Source organism: Syngnathus leptorhynchus, chromosome 13 (genome assembly GCF_054491065.1).
Source record: "Syngnathus leptorhynchus isolate UIUO chromosome 13, UIUO_Slep, whole genome shotgun sequence".
Classification (NCBI taxonomy): domain Eukaryota; kingdom Metazoa; phylum Chordata; class Actinopteri; order Syngnathiformes; family Syngnathidae; genus Syngnathus; species Syngnathus leptorhynchus.
In genome coordinates, this window is record NC_141207.1 from 5715396 (window position 1) to 5736034 (window position 20639).

General features: G+C 40.5%; 4 protein-coding genes across 6 annotated transcripts; all 4 read right to left on the reverse strand.

The window, feature by feature from the left end:
• Window positions 1–63: 63 nt before the first annotated feature.
• Window positions 64–5464, reverse strand: slc1a6 (solute carrier family 1 member 6). 2 transcript variants are annotated; one of them, XM_085927465.1, is made up of 11 exons: window positions 5334–5464; window positions 3919–4188; window positions 3656–3793; window positions 3377–3584; window positions 3181–3223; window positions 2888–3013; window positions 2631–2815; window positions 1963–2196; window positions 1692–1886; window positions 1399–1533; window positions 64–1242 (listed from the first exon to the last, which is right to left on the reverse strand). In XM_085927465.1, the coding sequence occupies exons 1-11, from the start codon at window positions 5338–5340 to the stop codon at window positions 1044–1046; spliced, it is 1740 nt and encodes a 579-aa protein (XP_085783591.1). In that variant the 5' UTR covers window positions 5341–5464; the 3' UTR covers window positions 64–1043. The 2 variants fall into 2 exon arrangements, with proteins under 2 accessions (XP_085783591.1, XP_085783593.1); XM_085927467.1 differs by lacking the exon at window positions 5334–5464 and adding an exon at window positions 4770–4788.
• A 2559-nt stretch (window positions 5465–8023) lies between these two features.
• tax1bp3 (Tax1 (human T-cell leukemia virus type I) binding protein 3) lies at window positions 8024–12543 on the reverse strand. 2 transcript variants are annotated; one of them, XR_015068021.1, is made up of 5 exons: window positions 12330–12543; window positions 10990–11109; window positions 9722–9799; window positions 9217–9609; window positions 8029–9173 (listed from the first exon to the last, which is right to left on the reverse strand). XR_015068021.1 is itself a non-coding variant. In XM_085928798.1 (4 exons), exons 1-4 carry the CDS (start codon window positions 12366–12368, stop codon window positions 9451–9453), a joined length of 396 nt encoding a protein of 131 aa, XP_085784924.1. In that variant the 5' UTR covers window positions 12369–12543; the 3' UTR covers window positions 8024–9450. The 2 variants fall into 2 exon arrangements, 1 of the variants encoding a protein (XP_085784924.1); XM_085928798.1 differs by having other exon boundaries at window positions 8024–9609.
• A 354-nt stretch (window positions 12544–12897) lies between these two features.
• Window positions 12898–15496, reverse strand: hsh2d (hematopoietic SH2 domain containing). The gene is made up of 6 exons (XM_085928779.1): window positions 15455–15496; window positions 15066–15211; window positions 14261–14350; window positions 13903–14068; window positions 13676–13795; window positions 12898–13582 (listed from the first exon to the last, which is right to left on the reverse strand). Exons 2-6 carry the CDS (start codon window positions 15182–15184, stop codon window positions 13286–13288), a joined length of 792 nt encoding a protein of 263 aa, XP_085784905.1. The 5' UTR covers window positions 15185–15211; window positions 15455–15496; the 3' UTR covers window positions 12898–13285.
• Window positions 15497–16852: 1356 nt separating this feature from the next.
• On the reverse strand, window positions 16853–20631 carry LOC147047119 (ras-related protein Rab-8A). The gene is made up of 8 exons (XM_085928780.1): window positions 20406–20631; window positions 19962–20022; window positions 19633–19693; window positions 19354–19431; window positions 19095–19184; window positions 18892–18957; window positions 18777–18827; window positions 16853–18694 (listed from the first exon to the last, which is right to left on the reverse strand). The coding sequence occupies exons 1-8, from the start codon at window positions 20527–20529 to the stop codon at window positions 18605–18607; spliced, it is 621 nt and encodes a 206-aa protein (XP_085784906.1). The 5' UTR covers window positions 20530–20631; the 3' UTR covers window positions 16853–18604.
• Between the last annotated feature and the right edge of the window lie 8 nt (window positions 20632–20639).

The following is a 20639-nucleotide window of genomic DNA, read 5'->3' on the forward strand; positions in this document are numbered from 1 at the left end:
TAAAAAAGAGAATTTCCTCCACCAGGGGTAGCCACAAACACAATTATGAGCGTCAAATTTGAATTCCTGAGCCATTTATTGAATCACATTGTGCCATCAATTTGGGGGAAAACCCCTTTTCACTAAAACTACATGAATCATTTTAAAACTAAAGCCCACATTGATACTTTTCTAATTTATTACATTGACGTGAAGCGTTCAGCACAAAAAGGATGAAACTACTGCACAAACAGTTCTCACAATAACAAAATATTTTCCCATCAAACTAATCCATGAACAGAATATGATCAACATTAAAATAGTGTGCTTCTTCAAAAACTTTACAGACAATCTTACCTGTGTATTTAAATTAGTTCACAGCAGTACAGTCTTAAAAAGTAATAGTAGAGCAAAAAATATTAAGACTCACAAGAAGCCACATCCTGGCAAGAATTTAAAACAATGAGTAGCAAAGTCCAGTGTTTAACAGTCAAGTGCTTTCACATTTCACGGCATGTAAGCAAACTTAATAGAATAAAATAATATTTATTCAATATGCACAATTACTGTTACATTCCGCATCCAGTTTCTATTAGAGGTAGTCTTGATAATTAATAACTCTTCAAAATAGAAGGTACAATTTGGAGCCTAACCTCCATTTTGTGGAAAATATTACATATTTTATCGCAACATTACAATTATATGTTACCATTTTTTTGTAACTCTTTTTTTTTCGTAATACGGTGACATCATTCTTATGACCTAATTTTACTTTATCTCTTTTCAGTCCATGTGACTTTGACCCAGCCGCCTTTGTCTGCTTCGTTGGGCAGCGCGGCATTCTGCCCCCAAGATGCCAAAACAAAAAAGCGTATTTTTGTCTAGCAACAAGCGGATTCACTAATATGAAGAATCCTTGGGTTCGAGTTCGGCGTCACATACTGTATTTTTTGTTTTTTTGTTGACTATGCTGTTTAGCGCTGCTAATTGGAACTATATGCAGCCTAAAAAACATTTCCTGGAAAATGACATCTGCTCGGCCATTACTGGCCGAACCTCAACTTTCACATAGTGGTCTCGCTGTTGTGGTTACGCGCAATGTCGTTGTCCTGGCAAATAAGCTGGTAAGTCTTCTCGTTTTCTTCGATGACGGAGTTGCGCACCTCTTCGTCCTGATTCTGCAATTCGCCACGAGAGAGGTGCTCTAAGATGCCCGCCCCGAGAGAGTCGCCCAGCACGTTGGTGGTGGTCCGCAAACGGTCTCTGAGGGATGACCACACACAGCATACAAATGTGTTACTTCCAATAAATATTTGATGGGGGCACCTCGTGGGTTGCCCACGAGCGGCCACGATGACATTTCGAGCAGAAAAACCCGACCAATCACCCATCACGCTGACATTTAAGCGGGCAACTCACAGGAACCAATCCACGGCGATGATGAGGGTTATATCCTCTGTGGGCAGTCCCACCGATGTCAATACAATCACCATGGTAACCAGGCCAGCCTGAGGGATGCCTGCTGCTCCGATGCTGGCGGCGGTTGCCGTGATACTGAATAGGCGACGGGGAGGGGATGCGGGAGGAGGAGGAGAGACATATTTGCTAAACGGTTAGTGCCATCTTGTTGGGGTTAGTAAGAGAAAATCACCTTGGTGCTTTGGCACCTGTGAATTCACCAATTAAAAAAAAAAAAATTTGGTAAGTGTTACCTGATTGTTAGAATCTGTCCAAAGTTCAGATCCATGTCATTGACTTGAGCGATAAAAATGGCCGCCACGGCTTCGTACAGAGCGGTGCCGTCCATGTTGATGGTGGCGCCCACGGGGAGAACAAAGCGGGTCACCCGTTTATCCACATGGTTATTTTCCTCCAGGCAGCGAAAAGTGATGGGTAGAGTTGCAGAACTGTCAAATGGAAGGGATAAAGATGACACCAAATGTTTAACTTTATTTTATTTATTATGAAATCTGGATAAATCACCTGGAGGAGGTTCCAAGAGCTGTGATGAGCGCCTGCAGCAGGCCGCCGATGAAGCTGTAGGGGTTCTTCCTGGTCACCAGGAAGTAGAGCAGCGGCAATACGAAGAGACCGTGGATGAGGAGGCCCACGATGACGGACACGGTGTACATCGCTAGCTGGCCACCCATCTCTGCCAGATCCTTCATCTCCACAATCTTGCCCGCTATCAGGAAAAGGATACCCACCGGGGCGTACCTGCTCAAAACACACACAGTTCAATCGTTGAGGAAAATGAAACAACAACTTGCCTACTATCAATGCTGTTTTAATTCTATTTCTTCTCTATTGAGTTGCTTTAAAGAGGTCAATAAAGTGTGCTTTTCTGAATACCAATCAGTTAGACACGTTTAGCATATTTGTTTTAAGAATCAAAATCATGTTGTTGTGCCGCTGGAACGGATTAATTGCATTTCCATTCATTTCACTGGGAAACATTACTTTGGATTGTTTCTGTCTGATGACAGGATATTATTATATGCATATTTCTTTCAATTTATTCTTATTGGTCCAAAAATGTAGTAATTTAACGAGGTTGCCACATTTCAAATAGTGTGTGCGTGTGTGTGTCTGTGTGTCTGTGTCTGTGTCTGTGTCTGTGTCTGTGTGTGTGTGTGTCTGCGCCTGCTGACCAGATGATGATGGCCACCAGTTTCATAATGGCTTCATTGAGGCAGTCAAAGAAGTCCCTGAGAGCTTGACCCTTCAGCTTCATGTTGCCAATGACCAGACCAAAGCACATAGAGAAGAAGACCAGACCAAGAGCGTTGACGCCATCAGAGGAGTCCGGCACGGGCACTGTCTCCTCCAACGTCTCCTGAAAAGGGAGTCACTGCCATGATTACCCACTAAGCACGTGAGACAGGAGAGTGGGGCCACATGGACTCACCTTTATGGTGTGAAGCACACTGCTGAGGTTCACGTTGGCGTCCGTCACGTTGATCGCATTGTCAGTGAGGTTCAGTCTCACCGTCATGTTCCTCGTGTGCACAATCCTCTTGTATGTGGTTTTGTACTGTAACATGACAACCGAGCAATTTACAATTTTTAAATTTTAATTTTGTCTTTATTAAGTCGTTTTATTTATTTTTTAATATGAGTAGTATTTAGTTTTTTTTTATTATATTCAGTAGTTTAATTAAAAAAAACTCATTTCAAATGAATTTAAAAGTACTCTCTTACCTGCTTGAAACAAGCTTCCACAAGATTAGGTGGAAACATGTTCCTGTGAAGAAATGATAAGACATTTTTTTTTGGGAGGGGTGATGCTTTGTCTGTAATGTAACACCACATACAATTTCCGAGCAGAAAACCACAAACAAAAGTTCTGAACATATATTTTGATTGACCATCTGCTTCATCAAAGATACTGGATTACCTGATGAGGTCCAGGAAAGCATCGGTAGCCTGGACCAGTTCCACATTGCCGCTCTTGGCTACGGGGCTGTCCCTGCTACCTTTCCCGGGTTTGATGATGATCACGATGACGATGCCGATGAAGACGGCGATCAAAGTGGTCACCATGTAGTAGACCACGGCTCGGGCCCCCATTTTACCGGACGCTTTGCTGTCCAAGGAGGACATTCCTACAACAGAATATCTTATTGCTGTTCGACAAAACCCAAACTGTTTAAAGTTGAGCGTCTTCAAAATCCACCTGTGACCAGGCTGGAGACGATGAGAGGCAACACCAGCATCTTCAGCATCCTCATAAGCAGCTCCCCAGGAAAGGAGAAGTACTTGATCTCTCTCAGGGACAAGTCGTGGGAGCGCAGAGCGAAGCCCAGGACGATGCCTGAATTGAGCGGCGCGGCGTATAAAAAGAATACATGAGTCGAAGCTTGGGAAAACGTTTTCAAAGGTAGGAAATAAAAATTCATCAGGGAGAAGAAATATTCCAAAATGAAATAAGACACTCACCCACAGCCACGGCAGCAATGGTGAATAAAACGAAAAGGTTCCTTTTGAGGAAAGCTTTGACGCTCTCCTTGCTGATGGAACTTATTTTCTCCTTCATGATACTCGCTCTCCTCTCCATGGCCGCGCAAACTCGTCTCTTCAAGTCCGTCGGCTCGGGCACGGCGGCTTTTTCCGCGTCCTCGTTTAGGAAAAGACTAGCGCTGGTGGCCGGCGGCTTCTCGCTCATAATCAGTTCCAGAACCTGGTCCAGGAGGGAGGTCTCGTGTGAAACTGGACAAAGACGACAAGATCAATAGAACATCAAATAAATGACGTGCAGTGGATTGAAAAAGTCTACACACACCCATCCCAGGTTTTCGTAATATCTGGAAAAAAAAATTACTTATGTTTACTCTGAACTGTGATAAAGTCATTGCACAACTGTGCACACCCTTTTATTACTGGGATGTGGCTGTATTTAAGATTAACTAGTCACCTTCAAACTATAGAAAATATGTCAGGAAAAGCCTTCAAGAACATTTGAAAATTATTTGGAGCACTTTAAATGGCGTCATTTAATATTCTGAACACATTTTAAGACACAACTTTGAATTATTAAATGTCCGTCCCCAAATATGCATTTTGACCAGTAAGTGAAAATAAATACTTTGAAACAAAAAATGATCATCGGTATAAAATGGAAAACCTTCATAAACATTTGTAATATAACTAATACTAAGAAAATATGATGCAACTACAGCTTGTTTCTCAGTCTTCATTTGCTCCCAACAAACACTTCAATTCATGAAAAGAACTTTCAACGACATGGAAAAGGCTGTCAAATATGGTATGAAAGATTTCCAAAGCCTTACCGTTTTGAGTTGCGTGGAGTAACACAACAGTGTGGTAAAGAGGCGCACATGGCGGTTGCTCTTATCTATGTAGGTTACAACGTTTCCTGTCAATCGGCCTCAACAAACAAACATAGGCGGGAGTCCTTATCGTATTTTCCTTGTACTTTTTGTTCCAGCCTCCTTTTATTTATTACCCGCAATAATATTTATTGAGATATTATTGTCATAATATTAGGTTTGGACCCTTCTGTATTTCCTGTTCCATGTGAATGGCTTCTAATTTGTTTTTATTCAACAAAATAATGAAAAGGCAAGTATTTCTAGCTAAATGACAGCACGATCATTAAGACATGATACAAATCTTCGAAATTCTCGACGACTATACGATGGCTTCTGCTCCTGGAGGAAGAGCGTGCAACATTTCACACCTCGAGAGTAAATCATTTTGGACCACCTTGTGAAAACCTACTCGGACAATAAGCAATTTGGCTTTCAACAAATCGTCCATCTTCCAATTAGTTGGCTTAGGTCAAGACATTTTTACCAATAAATAAAAAAATAGAGAAATAAATAAAAACTCACTGCTCATGATTCAGCGTGTTGAAGCAGTCCCATCAAGACACCAATTAAGTGTGTGTGTGCGTGTGTGTGTGTACCATCCAAAGGTGAAGCATCCAATGACGGTGAGTGCTCTGCTGTTCTGCCCTCACCAGCAGACAGACATAAAACATGCCTCTCACCTGTTCTGACCTTTTTTATACCGACACACACACACACACACACTGACCACACACACACACCAATTCGAGTCCAAGTTCAAGTCTACAAAAGGCCAATCACCCTCTTGTACCTCTTATGTTCTGCTCTCTATTGGTCCTTGACATGGCCGCAAGTTAAATTAATAGTAGAATTACAGAATCAATCTCCAACTTTGACATTCAAAGTTTAAAAGATAAAAAAAAAGTGAACGTAGACATCGAGTGGACTGGCATAAAGACTCTTTAAAGGAATAGCATGGAAAGATGGATGGATGGATGGCTGGATGGATGGATGGATGGATGGATGGATGGATGGATGGATGGATGGATGGATGGATGGATGGATGGATGGATGGATGGATGGATGGATGGATGGATGGATGGATGGATGGATGGACGGATCTCCTTGGTTATTGTTAATGTGTCAGAAAGGTAAAAATGGATGGATGCATTCAAGCTGGCTTGTGTGTGGAAACCAACGGCTGGATACCAATTGGATCGATAAGACAAAGATACACTTGACTATACTCAAGCAGTCATGAGGGAGAAATGGACAAAGGAGATACATCTCGAAAAAAAAAAAAAAACAGACGACCGAATGGACATGTGAGGTGCAGATGGGAGAACAGACAGAGACAGATGGATGGATGGATGATGGAAAGATTTAGGGTCAATAGATACCCTCTCGCTTGAAATCAAGCAGTGGTGCGTCCTTCCTTGAACAAGCTGCAAAGCAAAGATGCAAAACTTTCATTCCAGAAACAAGCCATCATGTCACTTCTTGAGGAAAAAGTTGCACACACCTGAAAAGACACAAGCTCCTCTCTCTCGTCGGCGCGGGGACGCCTTCTCTCTTCATGGAGGAGCTGATAATGAAGTACCCTCGCCCACGCATTCTACGTTAGCCCACCATCACGTTCTGCGCCGGTCGGTGAAGCCTCCGGCAGGGAGCGGCGCCCGGGAGCTCTGCGTGGGAAGTGGAGAGGTTAAGGATCCTTCAGCGGGGAAGAAGAAAAATAAATAATGAAGACAAACCACCTGCTGCCCGCCTACGACACTCACATGGGGTGAAAGGCACGACACCTAGATGTGATCGTGACTTAAAACGTGCATGATGGCCACTTTTATTACGTATGAGGTGGAATTCCCCCCCCCCCGGGTAAAAATGCCAGCAGCCTTCTTATGTTTGTTAATTGGAAACACTCACATAATTGTAGTGGTGCAGGAAAAGACTGCCTGTAGTCATCGCTATGACAACACGGATTTGTAACCCTTTGGCACCCGGCCCGATGCCCTCGCGCCCACTCGGCAATCCGTGTGCAACGTCGGTTTCTAAATCAACTGGAAGAAACGGCTTGGTTTGACTAGAATCGTCCCGATCCGATCATGTGAACGGAAATTGGGGGCCGATCACATTTTCAAATGATTCTATTGGATGAAATTATCCAATTTTTGTATTTTCATAATTAAATTGATTTGATCCAATGCTGAGTACCAGTCATAAAGTGACGATGGCATATCTCCTTCATTCAAAAAAGATTTCATTTAGATTTAATTTAGTTAAATTTTTTTTTAATTTAGTTTAATTTAATTTCAATTGAATTGAATTATTTCTTTATTTAATTGTATTGAATTAATTTTAAATTTAGATCTTTTTGAACATGCATTTTGGCAGATAATTACAATTAAATTATTTGAACTCGTACAGCTGGAAAAAAATCCGATCGAGACATTGCGAGTACAGTGCAAACTAAGCCTAAAAAAAAATTTAAAATGTAAAAGAAGCAATTATGACGTATGTGTATATACACACAAAAATGTAGGTTCACCAAAATAATCTTAAAACTTAAAAATAATAATAAATGCACTCAAAATGAACCTACATTATAAAAAACCTCCACTAAAAAGGCGTGAACGTGCTATTTTGTAGCGCAACATTTATTGAGGTGATTTTTGAGGCACTCTAGTGTGAAACCAAAGTGATAAGAACAGATTGCATCGCCATGGCAACACAATTATCTCACCACAACGTGGGAGGAATGCATCATATATGATCCCCATTTAGATAGATGTAATTATTCACACGCCCGCAGGAGGCGACACTTTTCTTTTTATGCTTTGCCCAAACACCTTTAGGTGCAACAATCCCATCAAGCTGTTTCCAAAAGCTTTCCACAAGTAACCGAATCATCCAATGTCACCTTTGGGGTCATGGTAACACAAAAACGCCAAATTCCAATTGACTTTGGGCACACATCATGTAATGAAGTCACTGTGTCCACTTAAGGCGAGTCCATTAGTTACCTAGCAACAGCAAGAGTGCTCATGTTGTTATTAGTGATAACAAAGTCGGACATCGGGAGTCCGAGGCGTGTTTGTGCAGCCTCTTTATTGCTTCATCACATTGCGTAATAGTATTAGGATGCCCGGGCAAGTGGAATGGAGCGTGATTCCTTTCGACCCAAGACACACACACACGCACGCACACCCATTTTGCTCATTAATTATTTGTCAAAAGGAATGAGCAATGCCCTAGCTCGACCCAGTGTCGTGAAATGACAGCAAGCGGATGGTAAGTACAAAACACGAGGTGCCATAGTCGATGGTGCCAATTTTTTTAATTAGTTTTACTTCATTTATGTCAACTGTATCTGTCTGAGAAAGTTATGACTTTATTCTTGCAATATTTTGACTTTAGGATATATTTTTATCGTATTTTTTTTTTTTTTTTTGCATCTGCCTAGACATTTACGTGTCCTGGAACAATACATCCCTCACATCATTATGTAAAACCACACAAAGCTAGTTTAAATCCACTCAAGAAAAAAGGCTACCAACTAAAATAAAGCATTGAGCCATGTTTCATTCCTTGTCTTTTTTTTTTTTTTTTTAATCCAAAACATCTGGATTAGTATAACAAATTGCCAAACATTTGTGCTGTGAGATTGATATAAAACTGAAAGCAGACAATGAAAATGGACATTCCGAAGCAATACGTCCCAAGTGGAGAGAAGTCAGTCATCATTCCAGACCAAAAAACACATTTCATTATTCTAGTCATCAACGGGATTGCTACCAAAATTATGGTTAGGACACGCATGCAAGCACGTCAATTATGTGATAACGTACACACACTAGAGCTCAAAACGTGAAAAAAATGAGACAAATGGTCTTAAGACAAATTATTGAGGAATATTGAATCATGAGAGGGTTACAAAATATTCCAGAATAATCCGTCCATCCATCCATCCAGATTTGTGCTTGAGCATTTTGGTCATGTATATAAATCCCTGCCATTGTTTACCTTTTCAAATGATCACTCATACAACATTCCTAGAAAATCACAATGTCCCATCACTGTTGAGCTACTTTTAGAAAACTACCTGGTGCATGCAAGCACCACATTGGTGACTCCTGGTCTTCAAAGAAAGCGAACATACAAGTTTTCAAAAACTCCACACAGGGTTTGAACCCAGAACCTCAGAAGTGTGAGCCAAAAATGCTCTCCTCTACTCCAGGATAATTCAAAAGTTGTGAAATGTTATTGGGTAATTGGCAGGCAACAAATTACAATTGAATTACACCAATGGGTCATGTATGTATTACTAAGAGTCCAAACTCTAATAGTTCCAAATTCCTTGCCTCAACTTTCCATGAGAAGTTTCTGGAAATGTACCAGGGCAACGACTTAATGAAAAGAATCAAACTACAACATGGGACTGTTTCATCATCATGGTAAATGGTGTTTTGTTTGTACCGAAAACACATCTCTCCTCTTCAATGCTACAAAGACATTTTTTTTTTTGAGTGGGTTTGGAATCAAAAATGTCTTCCTCTTGTCCAGTGACTTCATGGAATGAAGGGACTCAAAACAGTTAGCATGGAGAACAAGTCATCCGTGTAGTCGTTTTGTTTTGCTCTTGGGTGGCCGTGGAAAAACCTCAGTGCTGCTTTCGGACGTGTGGGCCAGTCATTGAATTTTTCACAGCGTCTTCCAGGGACTTTCTGGTGACCAGAAGCCGCACTACATCCTCGTTTTTCTTCGTTAGTCTTTTGCGGGCCTGGTCGTGAGTTACCATAGTCATGTCCCAGCCGTTTACCTGCATACGCAAAACAAAGTTGAGTTGCTTCAAGTCATGTTTGTGTATGTATAACGTTTTTTTGGGGGGGGGTGGCGTTTACATGGCGCCCTCTAGCGGAGATTTTAAGTACCTGCATAATTTTGTCTCCCATCATTAGGCCGGCGGTGTCTGCTGGTCCATTTGGTGTTATTCTGGTCACATAAATGCCCTGAAAGAAAAGAAAATAACTGATTGATGAATAAAGTGACATTTTAAAGTACAGCAAAACATTTAATCCATTTATTCAGCCACCATAAAAGCTTTTCAAGAGTACAGGACATTTTTTTAAAGTCATATTTTTACGAGTTAAACCTTTTTAATATAGAGCCATACAAATAATGACGACTCAAGCTTAACTTTAATGACAACAATACAGCTCACGCTTCTCGCTTTTTTCTTGACAGTGTTAACGGTCATACAAAGATGTTAACCACACTAACTGTAAATTTGAGAACATGTGACTTACTGCTTGGAATGAAAATCTCTTTACTTCACACAACTTCTGTTGTGTGATGTTCTTCCCATGTTCTGAGACTGCTCACTTCTAATGGACAAGCCAAATAAAACAGCAAAATGCTCAGCCGACGATCGCACGAAAAAGCTCTTGCGTGGTGCGATGGCTCAGATCGTGGAACTCTGTGGTTTCTTTTGTGAAACTTTTCTCATATTGACTAACATGAGGCTAATAGGAAAGTAGTAGCGGATGTCTTGACTGAGAGCTGAAGTCTTATGTCGGGCTTGAGCTACGTTTAGCCCGGGTTGTTAGCGGAAGTTAGGGGGAGGGGAGTCTTTACACATATAGTAAAGACAAAAAAAAAAACATTTGATACTCACGCTTAAATAGACAATTTAATTTAAAGTCTGGTAGCGATTAAGCTAACATGTATACCTGTAGTCAACCCACAAGGAGGCAAACTACACTCAGATCCAAACCCAGAACTTCACTGAGACGCAGACATGATAACCAAGAAAAATATTTCAATTTAATAATCAAAGTTGTGTGCAATATGAAGCAAGAGAACCTCGACTGTGTTGTGACCGTTTTACATGCAAACTATGCTTGTGTCAACTTGGCGGCCATCTTATGACATCTTTATAAATCACCTGAGGCCTTCGGGTATGTGCTCAGGCATGTCGGTGATCACATCTCGCCACACTATGTTTGTTTCAACAGGTGGGACGACTCAACGATAAACTGTTAACAAATTTAAGGAGAACTTTTTCTTCCATCGGACGAGATGATAATCCTCCATCATGGTTCTTTGGCACCAAGGCGCCACGGCATATGATTGTGAATTGCAGTTCCAGGCAGTTGATCATTTAATTTCTCTCACTTTAGGAATACTAAAACGCACTTACTTTGTCACTTTTGTCCTCCGAGAAAGGGTTCTGCCCCGGATCCTGGTCGATCCCCCCTCCGATACTGAAACCCAGGATGAGATTTTCTCCCTGTCGCAACTTCTGGATCTCAATCCTTTGCTGTTTGGCAGAAGAACAAAACCGAAATTACGAGGTGGTTTCAAACGACAGGTGCTCAAGTATGCCACAGCACAAATGATTGATCGGGGCGGCGGGATCCCCTTTTTGGAATAGAACCAGCTTGTGTCAGTGGGAGTGATGGTGAAAAACAGCTGCCAGATAGATGACTGGTGGCTCACATCGACACAAAGACTTCTTGTGTGTAAGCCGACATTCCGTCAGCAGCGCAGCTGATACAATGAAAGAAGTGCTGGAGTGCCGCCTGGAAGTCATTCAGTCAATGAGGTGTCGCTAGTCACTTTCAAGACCCTCAAATAAAAAGTCAACCCAAAAGAGAAACCATTGACAATTTTAGATCTGTTATTTTTATGAAATATATATTTCATAGGTTTTTGTTGATTTAATATAGAATATTTTGTGGATCATTATTTTGTGCTGCACCACTGATATGTTCTAAAATATTTACGTTTGTTAAATTGGTTAAAATTGGAGGGATAGTTTTAGCCATTTTTTTCCCCCCAGTGGTATCAGCTCATAACTTTATAGCACCATATCATCATAATCACGTCACTGACGGGTCAATTTAAAAATGTGTAATTTTGAGGATATATCAATAAATGTGGAGAATGGAAGGTACAGATATAAATCAATGGAATCAGGAGTGCATAAAATGCTATTTATCTAGCCAGACATAAATTTGTCAGTTATACCACGATTTCATTGGCATGGACAAGGTTCAAACGGTGTACTTGGCAAGGTAAATGATTTTACGATCAGACATAAACAAGATAATTCCAACAGCAATTGAAGGCATCACACTTCAACGGCAGCTTGAAAAACACGTCATCGACGGTGACGCCCATCGGCCGATCGACAACCATTTGACAAATGTAAAGCCAGATTTCCACATTTGAAATGTTTCATTGAATAATTAATTTGTTATTGCATTAAATTAAATCAATGTACCAACGCTTTGCGTGAGCTCCTGTGTTGATGCGTTCAAGTGCCCAACAGACAAGTCACCTCCCGGCTAGCTAGAGGATAATTCTGCTCAAAATGTGTGAAGAAATACGAAGTTGTTGAACGACGATGGTTCTTATATACGTTAACTACCAGCGATGGACAATGAAATATTTACTCCTATTGAGCTTCACGAAAAAATGTGAACAATGGAGTTACGTTAAGCGTCCCACTAGTCCCACTCCCAAACTTCAACTCACCACAACAGCAGTCAGCGGCTGTCCGGGGATAAAAGACATATTGTCGCTGGTTGGACCTTGAAAAATAAAATAAAAATAGTTACTAGAACAACAACTTATATGTAAAGTTGTAGAGGGAGAAAAATAAACCCAAAGTGAGTCAACTTCCTTGATTGCTACGACATGAGTTACAGCAGGGATGATCCCTTGCTGAAAAAAAAAATGGGCGCGGCCTTAAGAAAAAAAAGTAAAATCTAACTAACCCGATGCATTGTGGGTAATGTAGTTGTGATAGCCTATCCAATATCATTTTGAACATTACTTCAACCATTTCCACTTTTAACTGGTCAGTTTTACTTACATTTTATTGAAGGTAAGATTTATTTATCTAAATAAATATATTTATTAGTACTCTCGCTTCCACCGACATACATACATGGCAACCGATCCAGGATGTTATCCACCTTTTGTCCAAAGTCATCTTGGAGATCCAGAAAAGTAGTTCTCAAATTTTGTACACCAAATAACACCTAAAAAATATACTTGTCATCAAGTACCCTAATTGTGATCAATATTAATCTTCAGTTAATCATCAAAAACAACACAATTTTAATGAAAAACGTATATTTCATATCATTGTGGGTCAGTGTAACGTGCACAATTTACACTTATATTGAAGGTGGGAAAGAAATCAAAATAATGTTTATTCACATCATATACACTTTAAATAAAAGTCTTCAAATGTTTAACATTGGAAAATTCTTAAAGATTAAATGCAAATACATTTGAACGTCTAACTATACAAAAGCGGTGATTCTTTCCCACACCACTAGAGGGAGCACACATCTAATATTCATAAGACACTTTGAGAATTTCTGGTATGGAAAATGGATGCATAGATGGATTGAGCATTCACATTAGTAGGGTTCTGCTTTGATTAAAGGCTGAGAAACAATCCCATTGGTGCATTTTCTCCTTCACGCTTCATTTGCTTGGTAACCAGGAGCAAAAGGAGGAGGTGGCGAATACTCCAGCGGTAGGCTCTCGCCTTCATCGTTGTAAGCGGAGAGAGCGGCGTCGAACAATTGCTCCCAGGTCATGTCTTGCAGTTCCTCAGTCTTGAAAGATGCATTCCTCTTTAGGTTGGTCTCATCCTGGTGTTCAACGGTGGGAGCGGGGGCCATCTCTGTGTTAGGAGGTGTGGGCAAATTCTCTGAAGGAGTGTTGAGAGGTTTGTTGTCAGTGATATATCGCTTCCTGGTCTTTGGAATGGGCTTTAGATTAGGGAGTAAAAAAAAAAAAAAAAGACAGATATGTAATTATTTGAAGCATGATAGAACGGCAATTTATCGTCAAATGATTTATACCGTGATTGGTTGTGTTTGGCTGAGATTATCATCGTTCTTTTGATCATCTTTTGATACGATGTGACTCTTGCTGGACTGGACAGAATTGTTCCCGCTGTATTTGTTCTCTGAATTTGGGATCTGGGTTCAAGTAGAGGTAGAAATGAAAATCAGTGTTGGCAAAACAAAACCTTCAAGCTTCAGCAGGATAAATATCAGCAAAAGCCAAATAGAACATTGGAAGTCACCTGTCCACATGAGAAAATCAGCAACTCATTGTGGGCCGTGATGGGGACCTTTCGGTGAAAGTCCACCAATTGTTGCAAACTGGGGTGGTCCCGTTTCTCACCCACAATGGCGCAAGAACCGTCCTGCTTGGATTCAATCATGAAATGTCTGAAGCGGCCCTCAGCACTGAGGTGGGGAAAAGAAAACACAAGAGGGTGAGATTTTGTGGAACTGCACTACAAAAAACTCACGCGTGTCTTATTGGGACACAGAGGCGGATGGTTGGAGATGCCCATCTAATTTTTACTGAACACAAAGACTTTTTGGATCCACTCCAAAATAACTTGACAGCATTTTTTTTCTTTACCGATAACTCACCGATATGAGAGCGTGTAGCCAACTCGGCTCTCGCTGATTCTGATGAGGAAGGAGCCGGGAGGCTTGGGTGTCAAAAGTTCTTCCGCAGCCCTGCACACAAACACAAAAATGAGCTTCTTTAGGATTAAATTTGGTCTTTGTCAGTGCTTTTGAAAACCAAACCTGCCTTGTCATTGTAACATAACTTTTTCTCAGAAAACGCCAAGTTCTTAATTCCCATGGCATAGTAGTTTGCTACGTTCAATTGATCAATTCAAAAGTCGTGTGATATCTTAAAATGCTTTTCTTTTTTTTTTCTTTTTTAGGAATTTAAAAGAACAAAATATAACACATTTTCATTTCATTTAGAATTTCAAAATAAAAAGTATGTGCATTTCAACACTTTTTATCTATGGTTTTGTCCCCCCCAAAAAGTTATGTTATTTAACATATTTTTTTTTTTCTCATAACTTTTTTTTTATGTATGCCAGGCTGTTGATTTGTTAGACTACACAACAGGCCAATAAAAACTGGGCTGTAAAATGGCACTCAGGCCGTACTTTGGAAACCTAACACTGTCGTGTCCTTTATTATGTGTTACGTAAGTTAATGTTGTATATTATGGATGTTACTTGTAGCAATAAGAGATCATATATACATTAATTTCTTAATTCTGTTATATTATAAACATTCTTCATATCTTTTGACTTTTAAAATGTTTTACAGTGGTAAATTATTTTTTATTTTGTTCCTCATATCTATTCTAAGTGACCTAGCCTGTATGTGAACAATCTGGCCATTCCCGTTTCTGTTATGTATGACTTACTTTCTGCTAATTCTCCAGTAGAACCATTCGGGGACAACTCCATTTTGGATCCAAGTGGATTGGGGAGCCACAAAGCAGGTATTATTCTGAGGTTGGGGTGATGGACTCAACGCGGTCATTATAGAAAAAGCTCAAACTTGACGTGTCTGTGGAGAGATCAGAGAGATATTAACAATTTTAATTTTGGACGAGGCGAGTGACGAAAAGTATTGTCACAATTTAAATCCACAATCGTACTGTCCAGTAACACGAAATATAGCAACATATTGCACGAGAGGTATTGAAAACATAAAGAGATCACAATATGAGTCATTTTATTTTCATTTCACAAATTACACTTCAAATTTGAGATATTTAGACACCTGTCCTGGCATAAGGAAGCAACTCACCTTCACGGGTAAACCCTTTGTGTGGGAAATGTCAGATAAGCTCCAGACACCTGAACAAACCTGTCCTGGAGTGGGCGGGGCACAAATGCATCATACGGAAAAACACGGTCATATCGAGATCATCGTGTTGAGAGAGGAGAAAAACAATCTGTCAGTTTTTTCAACAATATAAGGATTGGGTGAAAATATATGACAGGTGTCAACTTGAGTTCATTTGACTGTTTGTGGCCTACCAAAGATAACAAAGTGTCGATTTTATGTTTCTTCTTGTTTCATAATAGCTGACACGTTTACAACCCCCTGTTAAATTGGATAAATTTACTTATTTTTGTCGAATTTTCTTGGCTGCAAAGCTTTTAATGTGGATATTCATTTTTTGTTGCCGTTCGTTCCATGTCGATTATGACTTTTGTTTGTGCCCCAAAACACGCTGAAAGGTCAAACGGTTTTCTGGGTGTTGTAATGTAGTCTTGTATGAGTGTGAATGAATTGTATACTTGAAATGTGGGTGTATTTGCAGGTGCTGTTGTTGACGTGACTGGTTGCATTTAGTTTTGGCATGCAAGGAGAACTCGTTTCGATGCTTTATGCTGCCGCTCGTGCTGACTAACACTGTTGGGTAATTTCCCTATTATTGTTGTCTCCATTGAAAGCCCAAATGCACGTGCACCGCATGTTCCCCCAGAATGGTTTTTGTTGGGACTATTTTTGACATAGCCAAATTTGGATCAGTAAAAAAAATGAAAAACCTGATGCAAGATGTAACCGCACTGAAAACTAAATTGCTTTTCCAAGGACTGAAGGAACCTGTTCATGTCAAAAGACCTGTTAGGAGAGGATGGGAAGAAATGCTTCAAATTTGAAAGTATTAAAGGACTTATAAAACACAAAATATGATTTGAATATTGTACTGTGAGTGTCAAACTGTTGGATAGCTTAATTGGTTTTCTATAAATTTAATATATGTAAATATTATTAAGATGTGAATCACTGAAAATAAATGTATTAACTTGCACTAAGTACAAATATTGTACTGTTGCCTAATTAGACTAAATGTATTATTTTGCAAGTATGTTTATCTTCAAGTTTGATTTTCTTTCTGTTGGATTTCAATTTCTTTCAATCCATCCTCAGGGCTGCTTTACTTGTTTGTACTGAAATTGCTGCCATGACAATTCATGTTCGTATTGAGATACAAAATGAGGCTCGGATCAAAGTTCTTATTTCCCCGTAAGAACACACCTCGGAAATGATTACGGTACGAAACTAATCAATGGGTGGAGGCGTTCATTTCAAGTGACTGTCAACCGCAGCGCAATTTGAACGTCTGAAACAAAGACGAAGGTGAGCACAATGAGACGGGCGCACCAAGAGTTCCAAACTGCAACGGAAACACACTGAACCTTTTCAATCCCATCTTTTAATAAATCATCCAAAGAACACTTTATCTACAGAAGATGTGTAGACCAATCAGATTTATGAAATGACAGTACAATCGTAGATCTTATTTACAATTTCTGAATTATGTCAGGACTTCCTCACACAATGAAATGTAAATTCAGGTTGGGAAAGAACTTTTTTTTTTTTTCTTTTTATAACCGCCCAAATTGAATCTTTTTTTTTTTTTATATATATATATATAATCACGCAAACTTGAGATTTAAATCCACAGGTAGAGAATCAGAGAGGTCATTTTGAATCAAAGTTGAACTATTTTCGATATTTTCACATACGATATGAATTTGGAGTGACAGCAAGACAATAAAATAGCAAATATACTCTGCACGTTTCTCAAATAAAGCTCTTTTGAGGTTCGTATGCACCCGGAATGCATAGTTCAGATGGCTGTGCTAAGACATAACGAGCGTAGGACTAAAATCAAACGTCCACGTAGCTGGAAACATTTGAAATTCACTAACAGCGAAAAGCGCACGCGCGCCTTCACACATTGGCCATCTTCATTTTTTCCTAAAACGCATTTCAGTGCTCGGGTGTGCTTGTGCATGAATAGGTTCGCTTTCAGCTAAGACTTGCAACAAAGACAGTCAACAAACGTGAAGAAAACAACAGATCCAATAATGATCATTTTTGTCTTTTGTACATAAGAACAGAGAAGGCGGGGAAAAGTGCATGATGAATAAGAACATAAAAGGGCACTTTGTCATTTTGGTGCTCTGTTCTGTTTTTTTTTTTGTTTTGTTTTGTTTTTTTTCCGCTCCATAAATACTGCTACAGCTCAACCCCCATCCAAGGCCCTCAAAACAGTCGTGTACGTGATTCCCCACTGGAAACTAGACACTGGAAGAAGTAGAAATGCATTAAAAAAAAAAAAAGATTTTAAATTGTTGCTGCAATCCCTCGTCTTTGTGCTGCTATAACACGGTTTCCTTTGGTGGGTGGGTGGGTGGGGGGGGGTGACTGCATACGTCAGAGCGTCAGCCATCTTTGTGCCTTGAATATAAACATTGTCAGTGAGTCAAGCCCGACTGGCCTCAAATGACAACACACTGCGCACCCAAGTGTTCACAAAAAGAAAGGTCTCAGCGTGATTGGGGGGGGGGGGGGGGGGGGTTGACACGACGTAAATATAAGGCCCAGTGTTTAGGTGACGAGTAATATATTTGATAAGGTGGTGGTGTGGGTGGGGGGCTAATTGTGGAACCCTGACCTGTGACTAACGGCTAATTGAATCGTTGTGAACAGAGACGCAGCATTTACATGGTGACGTCTCGGAACGTGGGGAATCATAAATGCCCAGTCGGCCTTCAAAACAGCAAAAAATATTTCAAATATAAAAAAAAAAGGGTCAATTAGTACACTTTGGCCTGGGTCGGGATATTCACAAAAAGCTTAATAAAAATGGTGGTGGTGGTGTTATTTAAAAGTCAATAAAATCTATGGAGGTAGCACTGGTACAAGACATATTGGCGTCAGCACGCATGTAACAGGCCACCGTTGTTCAATTCACAGGAATCACGGGAAGACTGGTTGCTATAAAGCCACGCTGGGTGGTGAAGACAGCCGAGCGAAGAAAAAAAAAAAAAGGAAGACGGGTTACGTTTGAAAGGAGAGATCCGGCTCTGTCCAGTTCTGTCCAGCGGAGGGGAAGGACAAAAGTTAAGGCGATCGATGGTGGATGCCGACGGAGGTTCACAGCAGCGAGCAGCGGAAGAAGCTGCTCTTCTTGGGCTGCTCTGTGATCTTCACTCCTTGGTTGCTGCCTTGGGGGTTGTTGCCCTCCTGAAAAACATCACCGACAAGAAAGGCTCAGCAAATTGTCGGATTCTTATGATTATCGCTACGATGAGGTTTGCTCGCTCACCAGCTTCTTGTCCATTTTTGCTTTGATATCTCGGGCGAGGGATAAGAAGGCCTGCACAGGAACGGTTAGATGTTATTCAAGGGTTAACGTTAGCAATTGTTAAGCGTGAACGTACGTTCTCCACGTTGATGTTGGCCTTTGCGCTGGTCTCCATGAACTTGATGCCGTACTCTAAAGCAAGCTACAAAGAAATACAGGAAGACAAAATCTGATCTCATGAGACTTTTTTTCGGACACATATCTTCAAAAGTATATTATTATTCTACTAATTTATTGAGAGGCACCTGCATGCATGTTTGTCATCAATATAACACAAACCTTCTCTCCCTTTTCTTTCGACACCTGTCGCTTGTCATTGACGTCACATTTGTTGCCGAGGACCATCCTCTCAACGTCTGCAGAGGCATGCTGGTGTGACACGAGAGTCATATTGTGAATTGTATTTAAAAAAAATAATAATAATCATACACAGACACGCATCGGGGAGTCTTCAGTTTAAGAAAGAGTTTTGTTCCCAGTAACCCGAATTTGTACGTAAATAATGTGGGATATAAAAATGAACGTTCCTAACATTTACCTCCTCGATGTTTCGTATCCAGTTCTTGATGTTGTCAAAGGACTTCTCATTGGTGATGTCGTATACTAGCATGATGCCCTGCAGCATTCATACGAGATCAAATGTAAGCAAACAACAAAGACATTTAGTGCAAATGAAGGAAAATTAAGAGTAGTTTTCTGCAGCACCTAAAAAAAAAAACGTTTAAGTGTTACGATAAGGTTATCGACGACTTTCTCCATATTCGTGTCGACTTGAATTAAACAGAAGTCACGCTTAGTAACCTGATGAGCATCCTACCATGGCTCCTCTGTAATAGGCTGTTGTGATGGTCCTGAATCTCTCCTGGCCTGCTGTATCCCTGCATGGGAACAATGATAAGAAATGCATTCTTTCACTGTGGACATTATCGATCAAAATTTAAACTATTACAGATTATACGTTTTGACAACTGACAAACACACACCTGTACATGCATTCTCAGTGGCTATGTTAATACATGAGCAATGCAATCAAAACAATTTAAAGCGTAACACACCACCAAAGAGTGAAATGAAATGACACTCCGGATGCTGAATGGCTGAGCTTGCACTCTCAGCATGTGATTGACAGTGTGTGACAGATCTTACCATATCTGTAGCTTGATCTTCTTCCCGTCTAGTTCTATTGTTCTGATCTTGAAGTCAATACCTAAAAAAAAATGTACAGTTTGATCACAAAGAGGTCAGATAAATTTAAATATAACGGATTCTATGAATGGTTTACTTAGAACTTCCGCACTCAGCTGGTAGTGAGAAAAATGATACAGCTATCTGAGCTAGCCGTTAGCTTTAGCCATTCGGCAGGAAATTGTTTTGTGGAAAATACTTCATGTCACGTTGGTTGGAGAGAGAAATTCGCAAACATTACGTTAAAGGAGCTTTTCAAATTCGAGTTGACGTTGAGAGGGAGAAAAAGTCCCTTGAGCGAGCTGCTTCCTGGCTTCAAAAAGTTAGCAGCAAATTAGCATTGACGGGATGGGCAGCTCCTCGGACCACTTTGTCGGCCACATTCACTGTTGGACACGTACTCACCTATGGTGGAGATGAACGTCGAGTTGAAGGCGTCCTCTGAGAACCTGAACAGCACGCACGTCTTCCCCACCCCGGAGTCGCCGATTAAAAGTAGTTTGAACAAGTAGTCGTAAGTCTTCGCCATGTTATTAACTAGAGCTTTACCGCTGCGGATATCCCGCCTGTTTTGACGTCACTGGGTGTTTGCAGCCTGCCTATTGGTCCGATCAACTGTCTGTTATCGGTGCCCTCGTG

What these genes read in the sequence shown, in the direction of transcription:
- slc1a6 (XM_085927465.1), bottom strand. An exon ending in CGTCTCCAGCCTGGTCACAG is followed by an intron (nt 3,585 to 3,655) that starts GTGGATTTTGAA and finishes ATTCTGTTGTAG; the next exon opens with GAATGTCCTCCTTGGACAGC. An exon ending in CTGGTGGCCATCATCATCTG is followed by an intron (nt 2,197 to 2,630) that starts GTCAGCAGGCGC and finishes TGTTTTGAGCAG; the next exon opens with GTACGCCCCGGTGGGTATCC.
- tax1bp3 (XM_085928798.1), bottom strand. Translation starts at nt 12,368, where the DNA reads ATGTCTTTTATCCCCGGACAGCCGCTGACTGCTGTTGTG. An exon ending in AGCCGCTGACTGCTGTTGTG is followed by an intron (nt 11,110 to 12,329) that starts GTGAGTTGAAGT and finishes TCTGCCAAACAG; the next exon opens with CAAAGGATTGAGATCCAGAA. An exon ending in TGGGAGACAAAATTATGCAG is followed by an intron (nt 9,610 to 9,721) that starts GTACTTAAAATC and finishes TTGCGTATGCAG; the next exon opens with GTAAACGGCTGGGACATGAC.
- hsh2d (XM_085928779.1), bottom strand. Translation starts at nt 15,184, where the DNA reads ATGACCGCGTTGAGTCCATCACCCCAACCTCAGAATAATACCTGCTTT. An exon ending in GGCTACACGCTCTCATATCG is followed by an intron (nt 14,069 to 14,260) that starts GTGAGTTATCGG and finishes TCCCCACCTCAG; the next exon opens with TGCTGAGGGCCGCTTCAGAC. An exon ending in GCCAAACACAACCAATCACG is followed by an intron (nt 13,583 to 13,675) that starts GTATAAATCATT and finishes CCTAATCTAAAG; the next exon opens with CCCATTCCAAAGACCAGGAA.
- LOC147047119 (XM_085928780.1), bottom strand. Translation starts at nt 20,529, where the DNA reads ATGGCGAAGACTTACGACTACTTGTTCAAACTACTTTTAATCGGCGAC. An exon ending in CCAACATCAACGTGGAGAAC is followed by an intron (nt 18,828 to 18,891) that starts GTACGTTCACGC and finishes GTTCCTGTGCAG; the next exon opens with GCCTTCTTATCCCTCGCCCG. An exon ending in CAAAAATGGACAAGAAGCTG is followed by an intron (nt 18,695 to 18,776) that starts GTGAGCGAGCAA and finishes GATGTTTTTCAG; the next exon opens with GAGGGCAACAACCCCCAAGG.